Genomic DNA, 24,020 nt, shown 5'->3' with positions numbered 1-24,020 from the left:
CATAGCCTTTAAGAGAACACCCTGCAGAAGTTATTTACATTAGCAGAAGCAGCTGTTCTCCCAGAGCTCGGCATAATTAAAGCTCAGCCACCACCATCTGAGGTGCTTGAATATATCTGCTGTGACTTGCCTCTCCCTGAGGAGCTGTAGCTGAAACCGATTTGCTAGTTTCATCAATTCCGTCAGGAACACATCATCCTCTCTGAACTCCAACTCATCCGTATAGATCCAGCGAAGCATTGTCATCGTCACCTCAGGGTTAGCATCTGGTTAAACAAAGCAGAGAGAACAACTGAAAAAGCACTGAATGACATGCTCAGACTTTCTCGAGGGACTCCTAAAATTGGAGGCTAATAAATTACAGTATACCCTACTTAAGGAAATATTACACAGCCATTAAAAATGGTATCTAAGCAGTCTGGGCAGCATCTGACTCTAAAGTTTTGCTGTGAGCAGTGAGTGGGGAAGTGAACCTACTAAACATCTGTTGAATAAATTGGGGAAAATATTTGAAACCTCTGATGAAGAGTTCACATTCTTTTTTTCTATTGAGACAGGGTCTCAGTATGTCCCCCAGGCTGGAATGCAGTGGCACAATCACACCTCACTGAGGCCTTGAACTCCCTGGGCTCAAGTGATCCTTCCACCTCAGCCTCCCGAGTGGCTGGGACGACAGGTGCGCGCTAGCGTGCCAGGTTAATTTTTGTGCTTTTTGTAGAGACAGGGTTTCACCGTATTGCCTGGGCTGGTCTGGAAATCCTGGGCTCAAACAATCCTCCTGCCTTGGCCTCCCAAAGTGCTAGGATTACAGATGTGAGCTGCTTCACCCAGCCGGAGCTCACATTCTTTATAATAAAAATACCTTACAAATAAAAAGACGGACACCCAGTGGAAAAATGGGCAATGGATATAAATAGGTAATTCACAAAGATAAATAATGGCCAATAAACCTTACTGATAACCAAACACAAATTTAAACCAGAGTACGTTTTATCTCTCAGACCAGCAAAGATGTTTTTAAAGAACATAACCTTTTACACAGCAACTACATATGTAGATTATTATCCTCAGACAATAATTGGACAAATACAGAAAAAACGTATGTACTAAGATGCTCAACACAGTATTATTAATAATGAAAAACTAGACAAAAGAGTCCAACAATGGAGAGCTAATTAAATTACAATATACATACACACTGGAAAAATGCAGTTAAAACTATGCAGATATATATTCAACATAAGAGATTTACTACATAGGCTTTTTGAAAAGTTGGCTAAAAATGCTTGTATAAGATCTCATTGGCTTGGTGCAGTGGCTCATGCCTGTCTCAGAGCTTTGGGGGGCCAAGGTGGCGGATGGCTTGAGCCCAGGAATTCAAGACCAGTGCAGGCGATACAGTGAAATCCTGACTTTACCAACATACAAAAATTACACAAAATCTCAGAAATCACCGCCAAAGGACTTAACCATGTAACCAAACACCACCTGTCCCCCCAAACCTACAGAAATAAGAAAAAATTAAGCAAAAAATTCAAAAATTAGCTGGGCACGTATCATTAGTGGTGGCATGTGCCTGTAGTCGCAGCTACTCAGGGGGCCAATGTGGGAAGGTAAACTGAGCCTAGGAAGTTGAGGCAGCACCAAGCCGTGACTGCACCACTGCACTCCAGCATGGGTGACAGAACAAGATCCTGCCGGAAAAAACAAAGAAAAAGGAAAAAAAATAGGTCTTGCTTTTTGTTACATATACTCATGTGTATGCATGCATACATATATATATAAAATACACTACACACTACACACATTGAGAGACAGACACACACATTTTTCTGTGTCCATCTCTCAAGAGATTAGAAGGATACATACTAAAATATCAACCCAGGGATAATTTATAACTAATTTTCCTTTTAGCTTAATTTTACTGTTAGCTTTATTTTTACTTAAGGAACATGAATTACTTGTGCAATCTTTTTAAGTTAAAATAAAGACTGTACAGCAACTTAAGAGAAATGCTTGGGATGAGCATCATAGTACAAAATATCTAAACTATTATTTCATCTAGCGTTAACTCTTGACTAGTCAGAATAAGAAGAGTGATGGTAAGAAGAATACTTAAAATCATGGTCAGCACAAGTAATTCTCAAGGTGTGGTCCTGGGCTAGGAGATTCAGCCTCAATCTGAGAACTTATTAGAAATCTGATTCTTGGCTAGGCGTGGTGGCTTACGGCTATAATCCCAGCACTTTGGGAGGCTGAGGCAGGCAGATCACGAGGTCAAGAGATCAAGGCCATCCTGGCCAACAAGGTGAAACCCCGTCTCTACTAAAAATACCAAAATTTGCCAGGTACAATGCCGTGCACCTGTAATCCCAGCTACTCGGGAGGTTGGGGCAGGAGAACTGCTTGAACCAAGGAGGCGGAGGTTGCAGTGAGCCGGGATAACACCATTGCACTCCAGCCTGGTGACAGAGCAAGACTCCGTCTCAAAAAAAAGGACAAGAAATTCACTCTATGACTCAGATTAAGCAGCCAGTGGCCTAAGGGTAGGCGGAGAACAATGAACAGGAAGGAGGGTATGTGCTACAACTGTGTTCTTTTGGGTAAACTGTCCAGCCTATCCGCTTCCAATCTATGTAAGCAAGTGGTGGCAACAGATAGATGACTGCATAAAACAGGAGTTCACTCTAAAAGGAGTGGCCTCGGAAGAGAAAGGAGTTGGCCTCTGAGTCCCACGTGATGGAGGTAATCATCCCCTCAGAAGGCCCGGCATGCAAGCCAGAAAACTCTGTGACGTCAAGTACAAAAAGCAAAGTAACATTCAAACTTCTGACTCTGTTTCATTGCAGTCCAGGATGCACATAAACATACTTTGGAGACCTTAGGATTTTCTACGTGGCCTAGTTTTTTGTTTTGATTTGAATTTTAAATAAATGTTTTTTGCAAGACATCTGAAATGGATGGGAATAAACTGAGCTGTATGCAATTAACCATTAAATGAAACATACTGAGGTAAATGACTTGTTTTTTACTTTATTTTCTTTATTTTAGGGACAGGGTCACTGTTGCCCAGGCTGGAGTACAATGGTGCAATCACAGCTCACTACAGCCTGAATCTCGAAGGCTCAATCGATTCTCCCACCTGACCCTGCCAAGTAAGTGGGACTATAGACACATACCCCCATGCCTGGCTAATTTTTGTGTTTTTAGTAGAGACAGTTTCGCCATGTTGCCCAGGCTGGCCTTGAACTCTTGGCCTTACGCAATACTCCTGCTTTGGCCTCCCAAAGTGCTGGGATTACAGGCATGAGCCACAGTACCTGGCTGACGTTGTTTTTAAATCCTCTGTTTTTAATCTGTGAAAAGCTGAGAAAGGTGTTCTGAATCTCCTATTATGACTCTGGTTTAATTAAATTCTCTGAGTTTCCAATCATTTTTTTCTTTTTTGGGGGGATGGGGGGGTGGGTCGGAGTCTCCCTCTGTTGCCCAGGCAGTAGCACAATCTCTGCTCACTGCAACCTCCACCTCCCAGCTTCAAGCGATTCCCCTTCCTCCTTTCCAGTAGCTGAGACTACAGGAGCACGTCACCACACCTGGCTAATTTTTGTATTTTTGTAGCGATGAGGGCTGGTCTTGAACTCCTGACCTAAGATGATCTGCCCATCACGGCCTCCCAAAGTGCTGGGATTCTAAACGTGAGCCACCATGCCCAGCCCTTTTTCTTTCTTAATCTACTTCACATAAAAATTTCTGTTTGATAAAATTAAAAAATCTTGGCAGACTGTATCATCTTTATCAATAAAAATCCTCCTCTTTAGTCGGTTTAAGGATGTATCCTTAAATATAACCTCCCGGGAATAAAATTAAACCTCAAACTATATTTCTAAATAATCTCTGGCTCAAAAAGAAATAAAAGAACAGCGGTCCTAGTTCTGTCATGGCAGTAGAACAACTCATCCCAATTTAACTGATTATAGCCAAAAACTCTGGACATGGTACAAAATAACAACCTAAAGACTTGGAAAAGTCCACAAAAGCAGGTGAAGTGATGGGGAGGCAAACTTGAAGCAGCAACCGCAGGGGATGAGTTTCTTTTTTGCTCCTCTCCCACGGCTTTGCCTGACGGTGGACTCCAGTAAAGGAGCAGAACTGCCTCAGTGACCCTGGGGATGGCTAAAAACGCCATCTTTCTGGATGAAAAAGAGAAGAATTCCAGAGTCAAGAGCCAGAGAAGGAGATCTGATAATTCTGTGAATGAACCCACACAAGCCTCAGGCTCACCTCTGAGTTACTCATACATGAAATAGCCCCAACCCGGCTTTAAGAACTGAAGTGATATTTAAATACCTACTCACAGAAGGTGAAACGGAACTTGTAGTCTGGACCTTTAGAAAGTCAACATTTTCCAGAGGTTTATACAGGACCCAGAGTCGACAGAGCATAACAGAACATACCACAATGTCCACAATAAAATCGAAAATTACTTTTTGGCATAGAAAGAACTAGGACAATGTGACTACTTCTCAGGAGAACAGACAATCAACAGATACCAACCCCTAAATGACCCAGAGGTTGGATTTATCCAAGAGTTGAAAACATTAGGTACAACTATGCTCCAGGAGTTAAAGGAAAATACACTTGATATGCAAAGATGAACACTTCAGTAGATAAACTATAAAAAAGAACAAAGGAAATTATAAAACAGAAAAAATTAATATATGCAGTAAAACTCACTCAAGACTCCAGGGCAGAATAAAAATGGCAGGAGACAAAGTCAGTGAACAGCTAGGTCAACAGAAATTACCCAATCTGAAGAGAGAGAAAAAAGATAGAGACTCAAGGAGACCCACGAGATAGTAATGAAAAGTCTACTACATGAGCCATTTGAGCGTCACAGGGAGAGATGAAAGAGATTAGAGAAGAAAAATATCAAAAATCTTCCTAATTTGGCAAAGGATATATGTTTACAGATTCAAGAAGATTAGTGAACTCCAAACAAGAAGAAAATCATATCCAGACACATCATAATCAAGCTGCTGAAAACTAACCATAAAGAAAAAGCCCTGGCCAGGCGCGGTGGCTCACGCCTGTAATCCCAGCACTTTGGGAGGCCAAGGTGGGTGGATCACCTGAAGTCAGGAGTTCAAGACCAGCCTGACCAAAATGGCAAAACCCTGTCTCCACTAAAAATACAAAATTAGCCAGGCGTGGTGGTGGCTGCCTGTAATCACAGCTACTCAGGAGGCTGAGGCAGGAGAATGACTTGAACCCAGGAGGGGAGGTTGCAGCAAGCCGAGATCGCACCACTGCGCTCCAGCCTGGGCAACAGTGAGACTCCGTCTCAGAAAAAAAAAAAAAAAAGAAAAGAAAATGAGATAAAATACAGTAATTCAACTCAAAAAGAAAAAATAATTCAAATGAATTCCAAAGAAAGATTTAATATAGATAAAAATAAATTATTGAATTGGCTAAATATAAATAAAAAGAACAATTAACCTAACCAAATCTGCTTATTTGTTTTAAGCCAACACAAGACAACAAACTTAACATAACCAAAGATTGGTGAGAAGAACCCAAAAGCAGTATCAGGATTAAGTAAAGAATATAACCACAGATAAAATAGATTCTTTTGAGCGCTAAGAGAATCTCTGGACATGGGACTCAGCTGTTGGCAGGAGGCCACAAGGCTGTTTGAGTGTCCTCATGACATGGCCACTAATGTCCCCCGAAGTGAGCAATCTGAAAGAGAGAGCAAGGAGGAGGCCACAATCCCTTTGATGAAGCCATCTCTCAAGTCACATGTTGTCACTTCTACCACACTCCACGTATTAAAGGTGAATCAGCCTATACTGAAGAGGAGAATCTGAATCCACCCTGGAAGGGAGAACTATCAAAGAATTTGTGAGAATATTCTTTTTTTGCGAGCACATTCTAAACTTAGCATGTCACTGAAAGAATACAGTATGATTTAATGCTGAAACTGAACAGCCTTGAGCTAGTAGTTCATACAGTAGCCAACAGATGTTGAATACTGCTATGCTTCTCTTAAAAATTTAAGTATCACACAGCCCCCCTGAGTTTGCTGAAGCATTTGGGGGTGCCTCAGCACAGAGTTTGGGAAACTATGCCCTCCCACTGCACAGTGCAAGCTTTCCAGGCGATTCTTCAGGGCACAACTTTCCCAACCAGAATGAAAGGAATCAAGGAGGATGCTTTCTGCCATCTGGAATGGCTTGACGCTACCCAGCACACATTCCAGGAGAGCTGAATGACTCACACTCTGAGCTCTTAAGCCAAGGAACTGTAAGATCTTTGCTTGAGAAAGCATGCAACAAACTTTAGCTTCAAAACAGCCATTCTAATCCACTGGAACCTCTCACTGTGTCAGCTGCTATTGGTAAAGTGCTACAGAGAGGCTACAAACAGATCATTTTGCTAGAAGTAAATTACTTGACTTCACAGAGAAGTAATACTCTCCTCGTGGACTCAGGTTTGTTACGCTTTGTTGAGCTAACAGTTACATTCTTTCTCCTCCCGCTTGGTCAATCAGTTATCTTTATAAACTTTTATCTTTTATTCTTTCTTATTAGGGTATAGTAGACAAAAATTATATAGAGCTTATAATGTATGACATGTTTTGATATATGTATACATTATGAAATGGTTATAATAAGCGAATTAACATATCTATCACTTCGTCTATTTAAAAATATCTTAACAATAAGAAATAAAAAAGCACATTTCTACTTGGTTTACATTTTCAGAGACTTTCATGCTTCCAGAAAAGCTGCAGAGCATTCCCATATGCCCTTTACTCATCTTCCCCTAATACCAAGACAGCTTATATAACCACAGTACAATTATCAAAATTAGGTAACTAGGTAATACCTACAATACCAATGCTATTAACTAATTATAGGCTCTATTTTGCTAGTTTTACCAGTAATGCCCTTTTTATGGCCAGAATTCCAACTGAGGATTCTACGCTGCATTCAGTGTTAGTCTCAGCCAATCTCTAATACTTCCTAAACCATTCTTGTTTTTCTTTTTCTTTTCCTTTTTTTGAGACAGAGTCTCACTCTGTCTCCAGGTTGGAGTGCAGTGATGTGATCCTGGCTCACTGTAACTTCCGCCACCCAGGTTCCAGCAATCCTCCTGCCTCCACCTCCCAAGTAGCTGGGACTACAGGTGCATGCCACTACACCCAGCTAATTTTTTATATTTTTAGCAGAGATGGGGTTTTATCGTGTTGTCCAGGATGGTCTCGATCTCTTGGCCTCGTGATCCGCTCACCTTGGGCTTCCAAAGTGCTGGGATTACAGGCGTGAGCCACTGCGCCCAGTCCCACTCCTGTTTTTCATAACCTTGACATGCTTGAGGAACACTGGCTGATTATTTTGAGAAATGTTCCTCAATTTGGGTCTGAGATTTTCTCATGATTAGATTGATGTTATATACATTAATGGCAAAAATCCTACAGAAAAGCCAGGCACAGTGGCTCATGCCTGAAATCCAGCACTTTGGGTAGCTGCGGCAAGAGGATCGTTTGAGACCAGCCTTGGCTAGCAACACCCCATCTTTATTAAAAAATTAACCAGGCATGGTGTTGCACACCTGTACTTCCAGCTACCTGAGAGGCTGAGGTGGGAGGATCTCTTGAGCCCAGGAGTTCAAGGCTGCAGTGAGCCACAATAATGTCACTGCATTCTAGCCTGGGCAAAAGAGTGAGACGGTATCTCAAAAACAAACAAAAAAGAATCCTACAGAAGTGATTGTGCCTTTATCAGTGGATCACATCAGGTGCAAACATTTCACTTTTTTGAGCAAGATATGATTCATATACCCAAATACCTTTAAAGTACATAATGCCTGTTGTATTTCATCAGCATGTGCTAAAATTCTCATAATTAAGGCTGTGTGCAGTGGCTCACGCTTGTAACCCCAACACTGGGAGGCCAAAGCAGGAGCATTCCTTGAGTCCAGGAGTTCAAGACCAGCCTGGGCAACATGGCAAAACCCCAACTATACAAAAAATGGGCTAGGCGCGGTGGCTCATGCCTGTAATCCCAACACTTCGGAAGGCTGAGGCAGGCAGATCACAAGGTCAAGAGATCAAGACCATCCTGGCCAACATAGTGAAACCCCGTCTCTACTAAAATATAAAAAAATTAGCTGGGTGTGGTGGCACACGTCTGTAGTCCCAGCTACTCGGGAGGCCGACGCAGAAGAATTGCTTGAACCCGGGAGGCAGAGGTTGCAGTGAGCGGAGATCGCACCACTGCACTCCACCCTTGCGCCTGGCAACAGAATGAGACTCTGTCTCAAAAAAAAAAAAAAAAAAAAAAAAAAAAAAGAGCAAGGTAAGGTAGCACAAGCCCGTAAGCCCAAAAAACCGGGAAGCTGGGGGGGAAGGACTACCTGAGGCCCGGAGGTCAAGGCTGCAGTGAGCCATAATGGCACCTCAACACTCAAGCCGGGTAAAACTTTAAAAAAAAAAAAAAAAAAAAAGGTCAAAAAAAATCATAACTAACAGCAGGATTAAACTTGTGTTTAATCTTAAGAAATATCAGGACCGAGTGTGGTGGCTCACACCTGCAACCCCAACACTCTGGGATGCCGAGGCGAGCAGATCACCTGAGGTTGGGAGTTTGAGACCAGCCTGACCAACATGGAGAAACCCCATCGCTACTAAAAATACAAAATTTGCCAGGCAGAGTGGCACATGCCAGTAATCCCAGCTACTCGAGAGGCTGAGGCAGGAGAACTGCTTGAACCCAGGAGGCAGAGGTTGCAGTGGGCCAAGATCACGTCATTGCACTCCAGCCTGGGTAACAAGACTGAAACTCCCTCTCAAAAAAAAAAAAAGAAGAAGAAAAATTAGACAAGATCTTCAAAAGAAACATATGGAGCTTTTCTTACATTCTAAGATGTAAGTTTCCTGCAAGCAAGAATTTAACTTTGTACACTTTGTATCCCTACCACCTTAAACAGTGCTTACCACTCAATATTTGTTATATGAATGGACTAATGTTGAAAAACAAAACACCAATAAACTCATTAAATGATTTTATCAAATCATTTGTTGGTGTGGAAAACACTTGGGCATTTAAAACATAGCTTTTGTGCTATTTATACACCTGTTTACAAGAACGTATTTCCAATCTTCCTCAAATTGCTGGCCAGCCACGAAGTGCTAGTGCTCACAGGTATCACATAACACACAGGCTTCCCAGCCAGTCCCAGAAACTGCAACCCCAGGCTTAGGCAATCACACATCCACCCAGGCAGTGAGCAGGACTGCTGGACAAAGCACACAATTAGACATGAACAGGTCCACACGTGCCACTACCACCCTGGACCTCTCCCCCATAACACATTTCAAAGATACCCCTCATAAAAATGTCATCAACAGTAAAAATGCCACATGTTCTCCCATCAGCTATCTTCACAGATACCTGATCTACCAAAGCCACAAAAACCATTTGCTTTGAAGTAGATAACTCCTGAAATAAACCTTATAGTAGGATCAAAACAAACTTACTATTTACAACTGGAGCGAGTCTAGAGACATTTGAAGACATTAACAATTTATTGTCCTCAACTCGAAAAAGCTTCCTGACTCACAGTGATGCAATCTTGCGGCCAGACAGCACTGAATTAAGCTCTAAATGTTTGGATGTGCTAAAAAAGTTCAGTGAAAAGCAAAATTTTTTAATTCAATGTTAAAATTGGCTTTTTATTCCTTAATGTAATTTTCAGTGTTGTGCAATTTTGTTTGTTCCAGAGAGCAGCCATGATTTATCTTCCCATTCTCATTCATTTTGGTTGCAGTCAATATTTCACCATTACAAATAAAACTGAGGAACGTTGCCGGGCGCGGTGGCTCAAGCCTGTAATCCCAGCACTTTGGGAGGCCGAGGCGGGTGGATCACGAGGTCAAGAGATCGAGACCATCCTGGTCAACATGGTGAAACCCCGTCTCTACTAAAACTACAAAAAATTAGCTGGGCATGGTGGCGTGTGCCTGTAGTCCCAGCTGCTCAGGAGACTGAGGCAGGAGAATTGCTTGAACCCAGGAGGCGGAGGTTGCAGTGAGCTGAGATCATGCCATTGCACTCCAGCCTGGGTAACAAGAGCGAAAAAAAAAAAAAAAAAAAAAAAAACTGAGGAACGTTAACACTGTCTGAGTTACCTATGATAGATTCCCGGAAGACACATAATGAAGAAAAAAAAAAAAGCAAGAATATTTCACCGCTCAGCTGCCTAACTCCTTTCTAAAACTATCATATCTACTTATAATGTCGCTGGCAATGTACAAGAATACCAATTTCATGAGCCTCACAACTACTGGGGTCATCAATTTTTGATTATACAGCTATCAAAAGATGGTAGCTTATTCTTAACTTTTTTCTAACAAAGTCAAATATTTTCCATATATTATCTTCTAGACGTCATAAACATTCTGTTCATATAATCAAGATCCTACCATACATTTTGCGAAAAACACCAAATGGTCTTATGAATTTTAAAAGGTGTCCATAATTCTGTTACATATGAGGTCAAAGATATATGGCTTCAAAACATCATGCTTTAAAAAAAAAAAAATGCTATGCCTGAGATTTCGATCACGTGAACTGATGCCCTTCCAGGAAAACACTATTTCCCGGGTAGATGTTTTTAGTCTCTGGCATGCAGGCGTACACACGTGTCGGTGTATATGTGTATCTGTATCTATAACTTTTAGTTATGGATCTCAAGTTAAATCCTAGAAATTATCATAAAGAGACAGAGTTCACTTGCAGTGGGGGAACACTGACATACATTCCCCTTAGTCCGTGAGATAAGTGCCTACTTCGCCTTTACAACACTGCTCAGGTTTTAGCCACCTATGCAACCCTCCTTTATCACCCCAACTGAGTCTCTCCTCAACCTTACGTGTAAGCGAATCACGTTTCTGTATGTACAGCCCTGGTCTGAAATGACCTGTTTGTGGCCTGCTTCCTCCAGCAGAGTATGGGCTCCATATGGCAGGGACTGTGTCATCACCCCAGTGATGCTGGCACTGCACATGGAAAGTAGTGCCTTCTGCACTGACAAACCTTCTAAACAAAGATGTAACTCACTCAGACAAGCACATCGGCAAGTATGGTCACGAGCAACGTAACTATGTTTGGTCAACAACAGACTGCAGACACGATGTTGGTCCCATAACATTATAATATGGCATTTTTGCTGACCTTTTCTATGTTTAGATATGCAAATGCTTACCACCGTGTTACTGCTGCCTATGGCATCCAGTGCTATACAGGGTTGTAGCCCAGGAGCCAGACTATGCCATATAGCCTAGGCATGCAGCAGGCTCTACCACACAGATTTGTGTAAATATACTCTATGATATTCGCGCAACAAAACCACGTAGTGACACATTTCTCAGAACACATCCCTGTCGTTCTCCTCACCATATAATTCTCACGAATATTAACAGTCGAATTAAATTAAAACTTTGCTCTTTGCCCCTTTTTTCCCAATAGCAGTCAGGCAAGTACTAAATGAAAATGCAACTTTCAGGTCAACTTTTGAAAATGATTGTTTTTTAGTCCTATTTGCTTCAATCACTCACACACACACACACACACGCACACACACGCGCGTGATATAAAACAAATAATAACATTAAATAAGCCAACGTAGCTATTTTTTTTTTTTTTTTTTGAGACAGGCTCTTGCTCTGTTGCCCAGGCTGGAATGCAGTGGTGACATCATAGCTCACTGTGCCCTCAAACTCTTGGCTCAAGAAATCCATCCACCTTACCTTTCCAACAAGCTGGGGCTACAGGCACATGCCATCAAGTCAAGCTGATTTTTTTTTTAATTTACTGTAGAGACAGGGTCTTGCTATGCTGCCAAGGCTGGTCTTGAATTCCTGGGCTCAAGTGATCCTCCCACCTTGGCCTCTCAAAGTGCTAGGATTGCAGGCATGAGCCACCATACCCAGCCTTAAAATTCTTTTCAAAAAAAAAAAAAGATTGTATATATTTAAGCTATACCACACAATGCTATGAGATACATATATAGTAAAAAATGGGTACTAAAATGAAGCAAATGAACATATCCACCATCTGATACAGGAACCCACACCTATTAAAATTCTGAAGGCTAATGGTCAACCTTTGATGTTAAAGAAAGATTATTATTATTCTTTAGAGTAACTGTTCTGAGTTCAGGCATCTAGTATTAAGTGTTAGGCAATTTGATGGCAGGACTTTTTATTAGATTTGAGGGAAAAATTTTTTCTGCACATGAATCCTTATTTGTAGCACACTTTTTCATGAAATGAGTGTATGGGAAATATTTACATTTTATAAATCATAAGGACATTGCAGATACTCAAACATTTATGATTTGTTAGCCAGGTATTACCTCCTAAATAGGTAGGTAAACAAAGCACCTAAAAGTATAACCTCCTGATTCATTAATTATTTAACTAGTTCATTGTCACCATCAATTGCTAAGAAAATTATTTTACTTTCATTAAATCACAAATATTTCAAAATAAGACACTGTAACTTTCTGCCGAGAGTTCTTCCACTAGCAGTTTCGTGTCCCTCATCGCTCAAAGGCTCACCTGACAGGTCCAGCTCCTTAGTGGAAGACAAGTTAGCCAGACTCCAGCTGTCACTGCGGGCTGCCAGGACAAACTTGTGAGCACTGATGTGCCTGTCCCCAACCTTTATCTTCAGATCACTGATGAAGAAAAAGATCCACATATATTAGAAAAATGTCATCCTAACTAGGATTCATAGCTGATAAACACATTGAGTATTGATCAACATCTATCTGCAAAAGAAAAAATTATAGCAAAAAATTATTTCTATATGCTAGCACTGAATTCTGATGAGTCACCTTGATGCCATGTTGCTAGAAACGTTTTCTACGGATAAAATCTGGCTTTGATTCATATGGGATGCTCTGCTTTCATACATCTTCTAATGGCATTCTTATGGTGGGGAACCTACAAGTTAAGTAGGATGATTAATACTCACATAAAAAGTAGAGGATATTTTATATAGAATAAAACAAAATAGACCATCAGGGACAGAAAGAAAGACAGTGAGGACAGCTCTGAGACAACAGTGCTGCTGTGCTCCACAGTAGTGCTCAAGCAAGGTTCAGCAGAAAAACCAAGAACAAACTGACAAGAGGTCCAGAACATGAAACTCAACGCCTGGACTCCTGTTCTCACCAGGAACATTCAGACCTAACATTGACCCTTTTTCCTCAACTACTTATAAAAAAGGGAGTGAGGAGAAAGCTCTCTTTTCAAAACATGCTTCCATATTTATGACATGCCATTATATGAAAAGATCTTCCTGAATAGATATTTCTGTTTAACTCTGAAATGTCAAATGCTACTGTAGGAGAGCATCTTGGCAGTTAACAAAAAACGTCAAGATGACCCACGGGGCTGACACGAGCACATGCCATATGGTTATGCTGGCAGGAATCCAAAGTCACTGTCATCATCCTGCTTCTAGTTATATGTTTTATTTTCATATTCAACTTTAAAATTATTTACTAGGTTGGAAAGTCTTTGGAAACTACACAAAAATCACTATATGGGGAAAAAAAAGAAAAAAATATACCATTACATGAAGTAACCCATCCACTTAAAAGGAAACCCAAACAGAATACTGTTTGTATGTAACACTTGACAGAGACACATTCTACCCTACAGTATTGTCTAGGGCATGCCTCATCATCATTTGAAAGGATTAACAATTCTAGTTCCATCAAAGACCAAGCTGTAACTATATTAGATCACAAGATTGAGAGTATTTATTATTTCAAATTACTACAAACTGCTGCTAACGCAGTACAACATTATTCACAGACAAAGAAGAAATTGAGTATTCTATGTAAAACAGAACATAAAACTGTATCAACACATTTTGTGACAAAGTGTAAATAATTTAACAAAAACAAGAAGCTACCTACAAAGCACAAATAACTTTTAAACTCTCAATATATTTATAAAGTATTACATTGTAATAACTTAAATGGATTTTCAGTCTGTACTATTTCAACCATGAGTCTAACTTTTAGCCATAAAATTATAAAAATGAATGTTTCTAGAAAATTTCTACCATTCATGAGCATCGGGTCAAAATTCTATGTTCTGTAATCTGACATACCAAATGGAAATAAAGATAAGGATTTCATCAATAATTTCTAATAATAATTTTTTAAAACACAAATGAAAACCAGAAAATCTGACAAGTCCTGTCCATGAGGAGTGAATGACAGAAACAATTAAGGGCCTAGCAACTTTTTTTTTAAAAACTTGAGTCCACTCAGTGAAAGACTATTTCCTTTTAAAACATGGAAATCAGGATGCTGTAACTGGAGAGGAGATAAGTAGTTTCTTGCTGGTTTCTCAAACACTTCCATAGGAAAACCTATAAACTACAGGTTTGGTTTGGTAAAAGAATGAGTATCGTAAATAACTACATATAGCCATCATTCCTACTACTTATGGGACAGAGGTCTTCTGAACTTGAAATGTAGGCCAGGCGTAGTAGCACACATCTGCAATCCCAGCACTTTGTGAGGCTAGGACTGGGAGTTTGAGAACAGCCTGGGCTACAGAGTGAGACTCTGTCTCTCATTTAAAAAAAAAAAAAAGGCTACCACTTTCTTCCACATTTCTCAACTTAAAAAAATTTTAAACCTACAAATCAGTCACTCCAGTTGCTAAATGCACGGAAGCATACTATTTATATTTTTCAACAAAATGCACCGTATGGAATAAAGGTATTTTTCCCCTGTTGGTATAAGATCTCTGCTTTAGCAACTGATTTCCCAATTTCAGTTACATCTTGACAGCTTAGTCTCCAAAGAAGGCTCCATTCCACATCTGACATTGTAGATAACATAGGGTTTCAATCTTCTTCAGATAAAGAACAAGGTTTTTTTGTTTTTGTTTTACACAGGGTCTCACTCTGTCCCCCAGGTGGGAATGCAGTGGTACAAACTCGGCTCACTGCAACCTCCGCCTCCTGGGTTCAAGCGATTCTCCTGCCTCAGCCTCCTGAGTAGCTGGGACCACAGACACATGCTACCAAGCACGGCTACTTTTCGTAATTTTAGTAGAGACAGAATTTCGCCATGTTGGTCAGGCTGGTCTCGAATTCCTGGCCTCAAGTGATCCACCCACCTCAGCCTTCCAAAGTGCTGGGATTACAGGGGTAAGCCACCGCACCTAGCCTAGGGTAGTTTTAGAAGCTGAAGAGAGACCTGTGGGACTCATAAGATCACACCATAACTAGATAAAAAGTGACAGGAAGAAAACTGCCTAGTCTCATTCCCATTGTCTCTGAGAAGGATTTCAATACAATGAATGCGAAATAAAATTATTTATCAATTAATAAGTAATCGAGAAACTAAATGATGGGAATTCTTACGGGAAAGAGGCTCAAAGAGTAGAAGAGAGATGTCTGTAACAGAATAACATTAGGTTTCCCTGGGTCAGTAAGAAATGACTTGTTTCTTACATAAACAAGTGTTCACTTGTTTATGGAAAAAGAGGGGAAAAAAACACAATGGATTGTATTTTACAAGAAGCTACATCTATTCGAGTTATGAAACTATACTCAGAATATATACTTCCTTTTTTTGTAATAGATTATTCTTTCATTTAGAAAGGACTAAGATGATAGTAGTTTTGAATCCTGAGTTATTTTATTTTTTTGTTATTTGCATCCCCTAAATTTTGATTTTTTTTTTTTTTTTTTTGAGACAGAGTCTCATTCAATCACCCAGGCTGGAGTGCAGCGGTGCAATCTCAGCTCATTGCAACCTCCACCTCCCAGGTTCAAGCAATTCTTCTGCCTCAGCCTCCTAACTGGCTGGGACTACAGGTGTGCGCCACCACCCTTGGCTAATTTTTGTATTTTAGTAGAGATGGGATTTTGTCATGTTGGCCAGGCTGCTCTCAAACTCCTGACCTCAGGTGATCCACCTGCCTTGGCCTCCCAAAGTGCTGGGATTACAGGCCTGAGTGACGTGTTTAAAATGTCCTAATTTATTTGAAAATTTTACTAAGTCTTACCTAGACTGAGCTTCTCTCTCCCAAGTGGCTCAAGTCCTTCCTTCTTACGTATATTCACATCTATTTCTTTGCCAAGTCCAGCATCTCAATTCAGTCTTTCATCATGGCTGGTCTGGACTATATGCAACATCACAGGTGCTTGCCCTGCTACTTTCTCTTTACAATTTCACCCACATGACATGGTAATCTCTTTTTATTTTTAAAACACGGTCTCTCTCTGTTGCCCAGGCTGGAGTACAGTGGCACAATCCTGGCTCACTGCAACCTCCACCTCCCGGGTTCAAGCAATTCTCCTGCCTCAGCTTTCCAAGTAACTGGGATTATACACACCTGCCACCATGCCCAGCTAATTTTTGTATTTTTAGTAGAGACGGGGTGTCACCATATTGGTCAGGCTGGTCTCAAACTCCTGACCTCAGGTGATCTGCCCACCTCAGCCTCCCAAAGTGCTGGGATTACAGGTGTGAGCCACTGTGCCTGGCCACACGTTAATCTTAAAACACGACCCTGATTTTGAGAGTCCCCAAACTGGAAATACACGGTCTACTTCCCAGAGGACCAAGTGCAGACTCCTCACCTGAGCATCCTAACACAATCCAGCCCACGTTCCCCACCTCTCTCTGCCCCGCTGGCAGGCAGGCAACCTGGCCTGGCCCTCTCTGTCGTCTGAACCCTCTGTATTTCCTCACCTTTGAGACTTTTCTCAGTTACTCTTCTTACTTATAATATTACTGTCTTTATCCATTAAATCCTATCCAGCCTCTAACATCAAAACTCACTAAATAACAACAGCTAACATCCTATTGCTGCTATTAACCGGCGAAAAACTTTTCATAAGTTTTAAAAAGAATAACAACAGTTAACAACTGAGCACTTACTGCGTGCCATGCAGTGGCCTAACTGCTTAACCTGTGTTGATTAATTTGATCCTCACAACAACCTGAAGGTAAGTGGCAGTAGTGACCTCATTTGACAGATCAGGACTCTGAGGCATGTCACACAGAATGAGGTCACACAGCTAGGACGTGGCCAGCTGAGCTGCGGCAGGCTTCACCCTCAACCATCAGGAGGTACTCTCCGACTAGTTCCAAGCCTGTTTTCCTCTGACCATCTCAAGAGAAACGGATCTTTGCCCTCTGAATTCCTAGACATGTAAGCCAATTCCCGTTTGCATTCGCAATGCTATCACCATGACTCCCGGACACTTTGCTGAAGCAGTAAATAGGAGAGAAAAAAATCTTGCCTCAAGGAGCTTCTATTCTGGGGAATAAAGATTTGGTAATATCCTCATGATATTAGAGAGAAAAATACATTTGTGAAGAAAGTCAATGACAAAAGTTGTCGCCTGGCCCAGGAGCAAAGCCCAGGGGCCTCTGGTGTCCAGGAGCTCACCTGTACTGCTCCTGCTCGTAGAGGTCCGCCACAATCGCCAGCAGGCGGCTGATGAAGGACTCACTGCTGCTGTCCTTGTTCGCCTGCGCAGCCAAGAGAGTGCATCTCTTCTCTGTCTCTGCCAGTTTCTTCTGCAGCTTGACATACTCTTGCCGAAGAAGCATCAAGTGCTTCTCCAACTTGGCCACCTCCTCTGCAAAGCAAACAAAGCATCAAGTTTACCGTGGCTGGTGTAAAGCAGGCAGCATTCACTGTGCCGTCATCACACAGATGGGAAAGACGCCCAAGTGACCGGCCCCTTGACGGTTCTACTATTTCTTAGTTCTAGTTCTACAGGACCAAGAATGGCTTCGAGGGCTGGGTGCAGTGGCTCACACCTGTAATCCCAAACTTTGGGAGGCCAAAGCAGGGGGAATCACTTGAGCCCAGGAGTTCGAGACTAGCCTGGCAACATGCTGTCTCTACATTTTTTAAAATATTCATTCAAAAAAAAAAAAAAGAAGAATGGCTTTGTTTCAGGGTGCTGGAGAAGGAAGACCATCATGGTTACAGGGATTTCTCCTCTCAGAAGCTCATTGTTCAGTAGATGACAATAAAGAGATATACACAAAGATGTCGACAGGCACCTGCCCTGCCAATCCTTTCCCAAAAGCTGGGTGTCTCCAGGAGAAAAAGCTACCAAAATCACCTACAAGATTTTCTGAAACCACTAACAGTAATAACAATTTCCTAATTTTTACATGTTCTTCTAAAAGCTTTATATAAATTCCCTCATTTAACGTTTTTTTTTTTTCTTTTTTTTTTTTTTTTTATTTAAGAAATGAAGGTCTCACTATGTTGCCCAGGCCAGACTCAAACGTCTGGACTCAACCATTCCTCCTGCTTCAGCCTCCCATAACTGGGACTACAGGCACATCCCACTGTGCTCAGCTTCATGTCATCTTTACGACCAGTCTATGACGCAGGTACTGCTACATTCCACCCCCATTTTACAGGGGAGGACACTGGGCACAGAGAGGTTATGATTCCCCTGGGCTGCAAGGCTGGTGAGAGGACGGGTTGGGATCTGAGCCCAACATTCTTTTTTTTTTTTTTTTTTTTTAAGATGGGGTTTCACCAAGATGTTGGTCAGGCTGGTCTTGAACTCCCGACCTCAGGTGATCCGCCCACCTTGGCCTCCAAAGTGCTTGGATTACAGGCCTGAGCCACCACAGCCAGCCCCCGACATTCTTATTCCAGGGCCTGTGATAATATTAACTATCCCCAACCCTGACACCTGTCCTTCAGGTGACAATCAGGGCAGTCAATAAGGGTTCAGAAGGAGGCAAGTCAACTTCCACAGGTGCACTGGGCAGGTAAAAAGGTTGAGAACACCACTGTCTTTGATTCATGTAACACAACAAGCATCTGTCCAGTGTCCACTAGGTGCTGGACCCTGCACAATGATACGCGTGCTCTTATATATCTGTCCTCAGAGCTCCGAGTTACTGACAAAAACAAAGAGAAACAATTTTTTTTTTTTTTTGAGACAAAGTCTTGCTCTGTCGCCCAAGCTGGAGTGCAGTGGTGCAATCTTGGTTCACCGTACCTCTGCCTCCCAGATTCAAGCGATTCTCCTGTGGAGTAGCTGGGTCTACAGGTGAGCACCAACATGCCCAGCTAATTTTTGTATTTTTAGTAAAGACAGGGTTTCACTATGTTGGCCAGGCTGGCCTCGAACTCCTGACCTTGTGATCCACCCACCTTGGCCTCCCAAAGTGCTAGGATTACAGGCGGGAGCCACTGCGCCTGTCAACAATTTTTTTTTTTTTTTTTTTTTTAGACAGAATCTCACTCTATTGCCTGGGCTGGAGTGCAGTGGCGCAATCTTGGCTCACTGCAACCTCCATCTCCCGGGTTCAAGCAATTCTCCTGTCTCAGCCTCCCAAACAGCTGGGACAACAGGCAGCACCACCATGCCTGGCTAATTTTTGTACTGCCATGTTGGCCAGGCTGGTCTGAAGAGTCCTAGCCTCAAGTGATCCTCACACTTCGGCCTCCCAAAGTGTTGGGATTATAGGCATGAGTTACCACGCCCGGCCAGAAGTCAAATAACTTTTGCTATAATTTATAATTAAAATAATTACAACAGTCAAATGCAAAACTACAACTCTACATTAGAGACCTGGAAGGCAAAAACACCTATGAGAGCCTATAAAGTTAATTTAAGAGGTGAGGAAAGGCTTCCCTGAGGAAGCAAACAGTCATGAAACTTCTCCTTCACCTGGGGTCTGGAGTCTTGAGAAGGGATGAGACTGGGACTCATGCAACCATGCAAACTGGCAGCTTTAATTTATCAATCAAAGTCTCCGTGGCTCCACAGCGCTGCTACAATCATTCCCCGGGCCTTGGTCCCTTCCCCACTCCCCACTCCACACCACAGACATTCCGAATCTTGACACTGCCATCAAGCCCATCTCCAATCCAACCTGCCTCATTCCAGCCCAATGCCCTGAGAAATACTGCCAATAACTCCCACAGCCCCAGCAATGATTCCCACACCCCCTTTGCTTCCTCAAAGAGGGTATCTCCTTCCCTTCCAAGTTTAATCCCCCATGTGCTCCCCAAATCTCACCACACTCCTCAGTACCTTTGCTTTATCATCCACACCCCATCTCCTGCAACTCCAGTCTCTCTTTCAACTGGGTGGTTCAGGCCAGCACATGAACCAGTTCGAGTCTCTATCTATTAAAGCTTCCCACTTCCACATCACATCTGAAACCCTCAGCCCCTCCATCTCAGCTACCACACACCACTGTCTCACCTGCCATTCCCTGGTTCTGTCCCACCATTCCCTTGAAACTCCTCTCAGCCATGACCTTCCAATTCCCAAATCCAGTGGACTCCTGCCAGTGGCTCTCCTCCTAGACCTCTGACAGCACATCACACTGTTGTCCATCCCTTTTCTTCCCTTATTTCAGCACCCACAGCAACCACAACCACAACGCCACCCTCTTATTCTGGTTCTCTGTCTCTTTCACATGCTTCCCTGCATTTTTTATTTTTCTATATTTTATGTATAACATATACATACCTCCTTAGCTTAAGGACTAAAAATATTTATGAACACTAAAAATTGAATTTTATATAATTTTCACATCATGATACATTTGATGTGATTTTTCTTCAACCAGTTAAAAATATTTAAAATATAGTTAATATTTACAGGTTATTTTTATGTATTACATGCATAACATATACATAAATTCTTAGCTTAAGGACTGCACAAAAACAAGTCAACAAGTCTCAGATCAGATTTGGCTGAGAGGCCAAACAACCCCTGTTCCCCTGTTGTAGGTGATTTTAAAGAATTAGGAAGCTGTAATCCCAGCACTTTGGGAGGCCGAGGCAGGCAGATCACAAGGTCAGAAGATCAAGACTGTCTGGGCAAACAAGGTGAAACCCTGTCTCTACTAAAAATACAAAAAAATTAGCTGAGCGTGGCGGTTCATGCCTGTACTCCCAGCCGCTCATGAGGCTTCGGCAGAAGAATTGCTTGAACCCAGGAGGCAGAGATTGCAGGGAGCCCCCCCCCCAAAAAAAAAAAAAAAGAATGAGGATGTTGGCTGGGCGCAGTGGCTCACAACCGTAATCCCAGCACTTTGGGAGGCCGAGGTGGGTTCATCACCTGAGGTCGGGAGTTCAAGACCAGCCTGGCCAACATGGAGAAACCCCATCTCTACTAAAAACACAAAATTAGCCAGGCGTGGTGGTGCACGCCTGTTATCCCAGCTACTTGGGAGGCTGAGGCAGGAGAATCGCTTTAACCCAGGAGGCGGAGGTTGCGGTGAGCCGAGATCGTGCCATTGCACTCCGGACTGGACAACAAGAGTGAAACTCTGGCTCAAAAAAAAAAAAAGAATCAGATGTTAAAACGACACATAGAGCCAAACGAAAGGGGAAGCAAGCAGTTATCTATCTTGGATGCCTAGAATTCTGTAACCTCTCACTTCTTACCAGACCCCATGCCATGATAGCCGCTGCATCTCCAAGACATGCCTTTCTCCAAGCTTCCCTCCTCACCCTCAAGTGACACCTCCCACCCTGAGGCAAACATCTCTTCCACAGCTGTGCTCCTGACTGCCCGTCAACCACACGCTTTGCCTTCTCCACCAATTTCTTAAGAGTCCTCTTTAGTCACTACTCCCTGCCTTCCCTCCCAAACCTTCTGGAACTGGGCTTCTACTCACCTCACTCTACTAAACAGTCACAATGATAAAATCACCCACTTCAATGACCTTTTCCTTATTCTTCGAGCTCCTCCATCTCCCTGCAGCACCCGACTCTCAATCACCCCACTCTTAAAACTTGGCTTCCTAACTGTACTCCACTTTCTTCCTAACCTTGTTACAGATCCTTCACCTCCTATTCTGACCACCCACTTTCTAAAAGGGTACAGTCCTGCAAGGTTCAGACCTAGAACTCAACTTCTGCTAAATTTTCTTCCTTGAAGGTGGTCTCATGCACGCCCATACTTTACTGTCACTGCTATAATAGTGGACCCAAATCTCTTTCTTTCAATACCTCCTGCTGAAAGAATGACCAAATGGTACTATAAACTCAACGAGTCCAAAATCAAACTTCCCATCTTCCTCAAATCAAAGTCTTCTTCCTCTTTCATTTCACGTTATCAAAGCTCTACGCTATCAATGTACAGGCTAAGATAATGCATTTGTAACAGTATACCAAACATACAAAATATTTAGAGATGAATTTCACAAAATATGCAATGCATGGACACTGAAAACTATAAAGCACTGCTGACAGAAATGAAAGGCAACATAAATAACAGAGTTCTATACAATGTTCATGGATTGGAAGGCTCAATATTGTTAAGATGTCAGGTCTCTCCAAATTGGTCTATGGATTCAATACCTTCCCAATAAAAATCCCAGCAAACTTTTTGTAGAATTTGAAAGAATGAGGCCGGGCGCGGTGGCTCAAGCCTGTAATCCCAGCACTTTGGGAGGCTGAGGCGGGTGGATCACGAGGTCAAGAGATCGAGACCATCCTGGTCAACATGGTGAAACCCCGTCTCTGCTAAAAATACAAAACATTAGCTGGGCATGGTGGCACGTGCCTGTAATCCCAGCTACTCAGGAGGCTGAGGCAGGAGAATTGCCTGAACCCAGGAGGCGGAGGTTGCAGTGAGCCGAGATCGCGCCATTGCACTCCAGCCTGGGTAACAAGAGCGAAACTCCGTCTCAAAAAAAAAAAAAAAAAAAAAAAAGAATTTGAAAGAATGATTCTAACTTTTGTTTTTTTTTTGAAACAAATCTCTCTCTGTCACCAGCCTGGGGTACAGTGGCCTGATCATAGCTCACTGTAGCCTCGAGCTCTCGGGCTCAAGTGATTCCCCTACCTCAGACTCCCAAGCGCTTAGAACTACAAGTGAGGACTACCACACCTGGCCAATTTTTAAAAATTTTTTTGTAGAGACAGGGTCTCAGTATGTTGTGCAAGCTGGTCTTGAACTCCTGGCCTCAAGGGATCCTCCCACTCTGGTCTTCCAAACTGCTGGGATTACAGATATGCATAACCATACGCAGCTGATTCTAAAATTCAGGTGGAAATGCAAAGTCTAGCCAAAAAAATTCTGGGTGGGTGGAAAGAAAAAGAAAGGTTTAACGTTTACATGATTCAAGGCTGGTTATAAAGCTGCAGGAAATACGACAGCATCATACTGGCATCAAGATAGATATCCAGAGCAATGGAATATAACAAAATCCAGAAAGAGACTTCCACATATATAACCAAATGATTTGACAACAGTGTCAAGGCATTTCAATGAGGAAAGGACAATGGGACCAGAAAAATTGGATATCCATATGAAAAAGGCAAATCCCTATTTTAGATGCCACTATATATAAAAATTAACTCAAAATCATATATCTAAATGTAAGGGTTAAAACTATAGCCCTCCTAGAGCCAGATGGAGTCACAGCCACTCAGGAGGCTGAGGAGGAAGGATCACTGGAGCCCAGGAGTTTGAGGTTAAAAAGCACCATGATCACATCTGTGGACAGCCACTGCACTCCAGCCTAATAAAACAAAAATGAGCTTCAAATCATTGCCAAGTAAAATTTTTAAAAATTAAATAAAAATTTAAAAAAACAAAAACTACAGAACTTCCAAACTAAAACAGAAAAAAATATCTTAGTGGCCTCAAATTAAGCAAACATAAACTGGAAAAAAAAAAAAATTACAGAAGAAAAATGGCTAAATTTGACTTTACCAAATTTTAAAAATTGTTCTTGAAAAGTCATAAAAAAATAAAAAGGCAAGCCATAGACTGAGAGAAAATATTTGCAAAACATCCAACAAAAATCTTGCAGACAAGGCCATGGGAGACCAAAGTGGGTGGATCACTTGAAGTCAGGAGTTTGAGACCAGCCCGGCCAACATGGCGAAAGCCCATCTCTATAAAAAACACAAAAATTAGCTGGGTATAGTGGCAGGTGCCCATAGCCCCAGCTACTCA

General features: G+C 42.1%; 1 protein-coding gene and 1 long non-coding RNA gene across 2 annotated transcripts in view; both read right to left on the bottom strand.

The window, feature by feature from the left end:
* ANKFY1 (ankyrin repeat and FYVE domain containing 1) overlaps positions 1-24,020 on the bottom strand; it is a 68,644-nt gene that overhangs the window by 32,864 nt on the left and 11,760 nt on the right. Inside the window, exons 2-4 of the mRNA XM_032271695.1 lie at positions 17,501-17,693; positions 12,626-12,744; positions 131-266 (exon numbers count right to left, since the gene is read on the bottom strand). Coding sequence (XP_032127586.1) covers positions 131-266; positions 12,626-12,744; positions 17,501-17,693 — 448 coding nt within the window. The remainder of the gene's footprint in view (positions 1-130; positions 267-12,625; positions 12,745-17,500; positions 17,694-24,020) is intronic.
* Positions 20,467-20,929, bottom strand: LOC116545081. The gene is made up of 2 exons (XR_004266176.1): positions 20,570-20,929; positions 20,467-20,528 (listed from the first exon to the last, which is right to left on the bottom strand). It is a non-coding gene; the product is annotated as an uncharacterized LOC116545081 (long non-coding RNA).

The sequence above is a fragment of the Sapajus apella genome, unplaced genomic scaffold (genome assembly GCF_009761245.1).
Source record: "Sapajus apella isolate SASKATOON/1434 unplaced genomic scaffold, GSC_monkey_1.0 scaffold245, whole genome shotgun sequence".
Classification (NCBI taxonomy): domain Eukaryota; kingdom Metazoa; phylum Chordata; class Mammalia; order Primates; family Cebidae; genus Sapajus; species Sapajus apella.
This window is presented reverse-complemented; position numbering and strand designations above follow the sequence as displayed.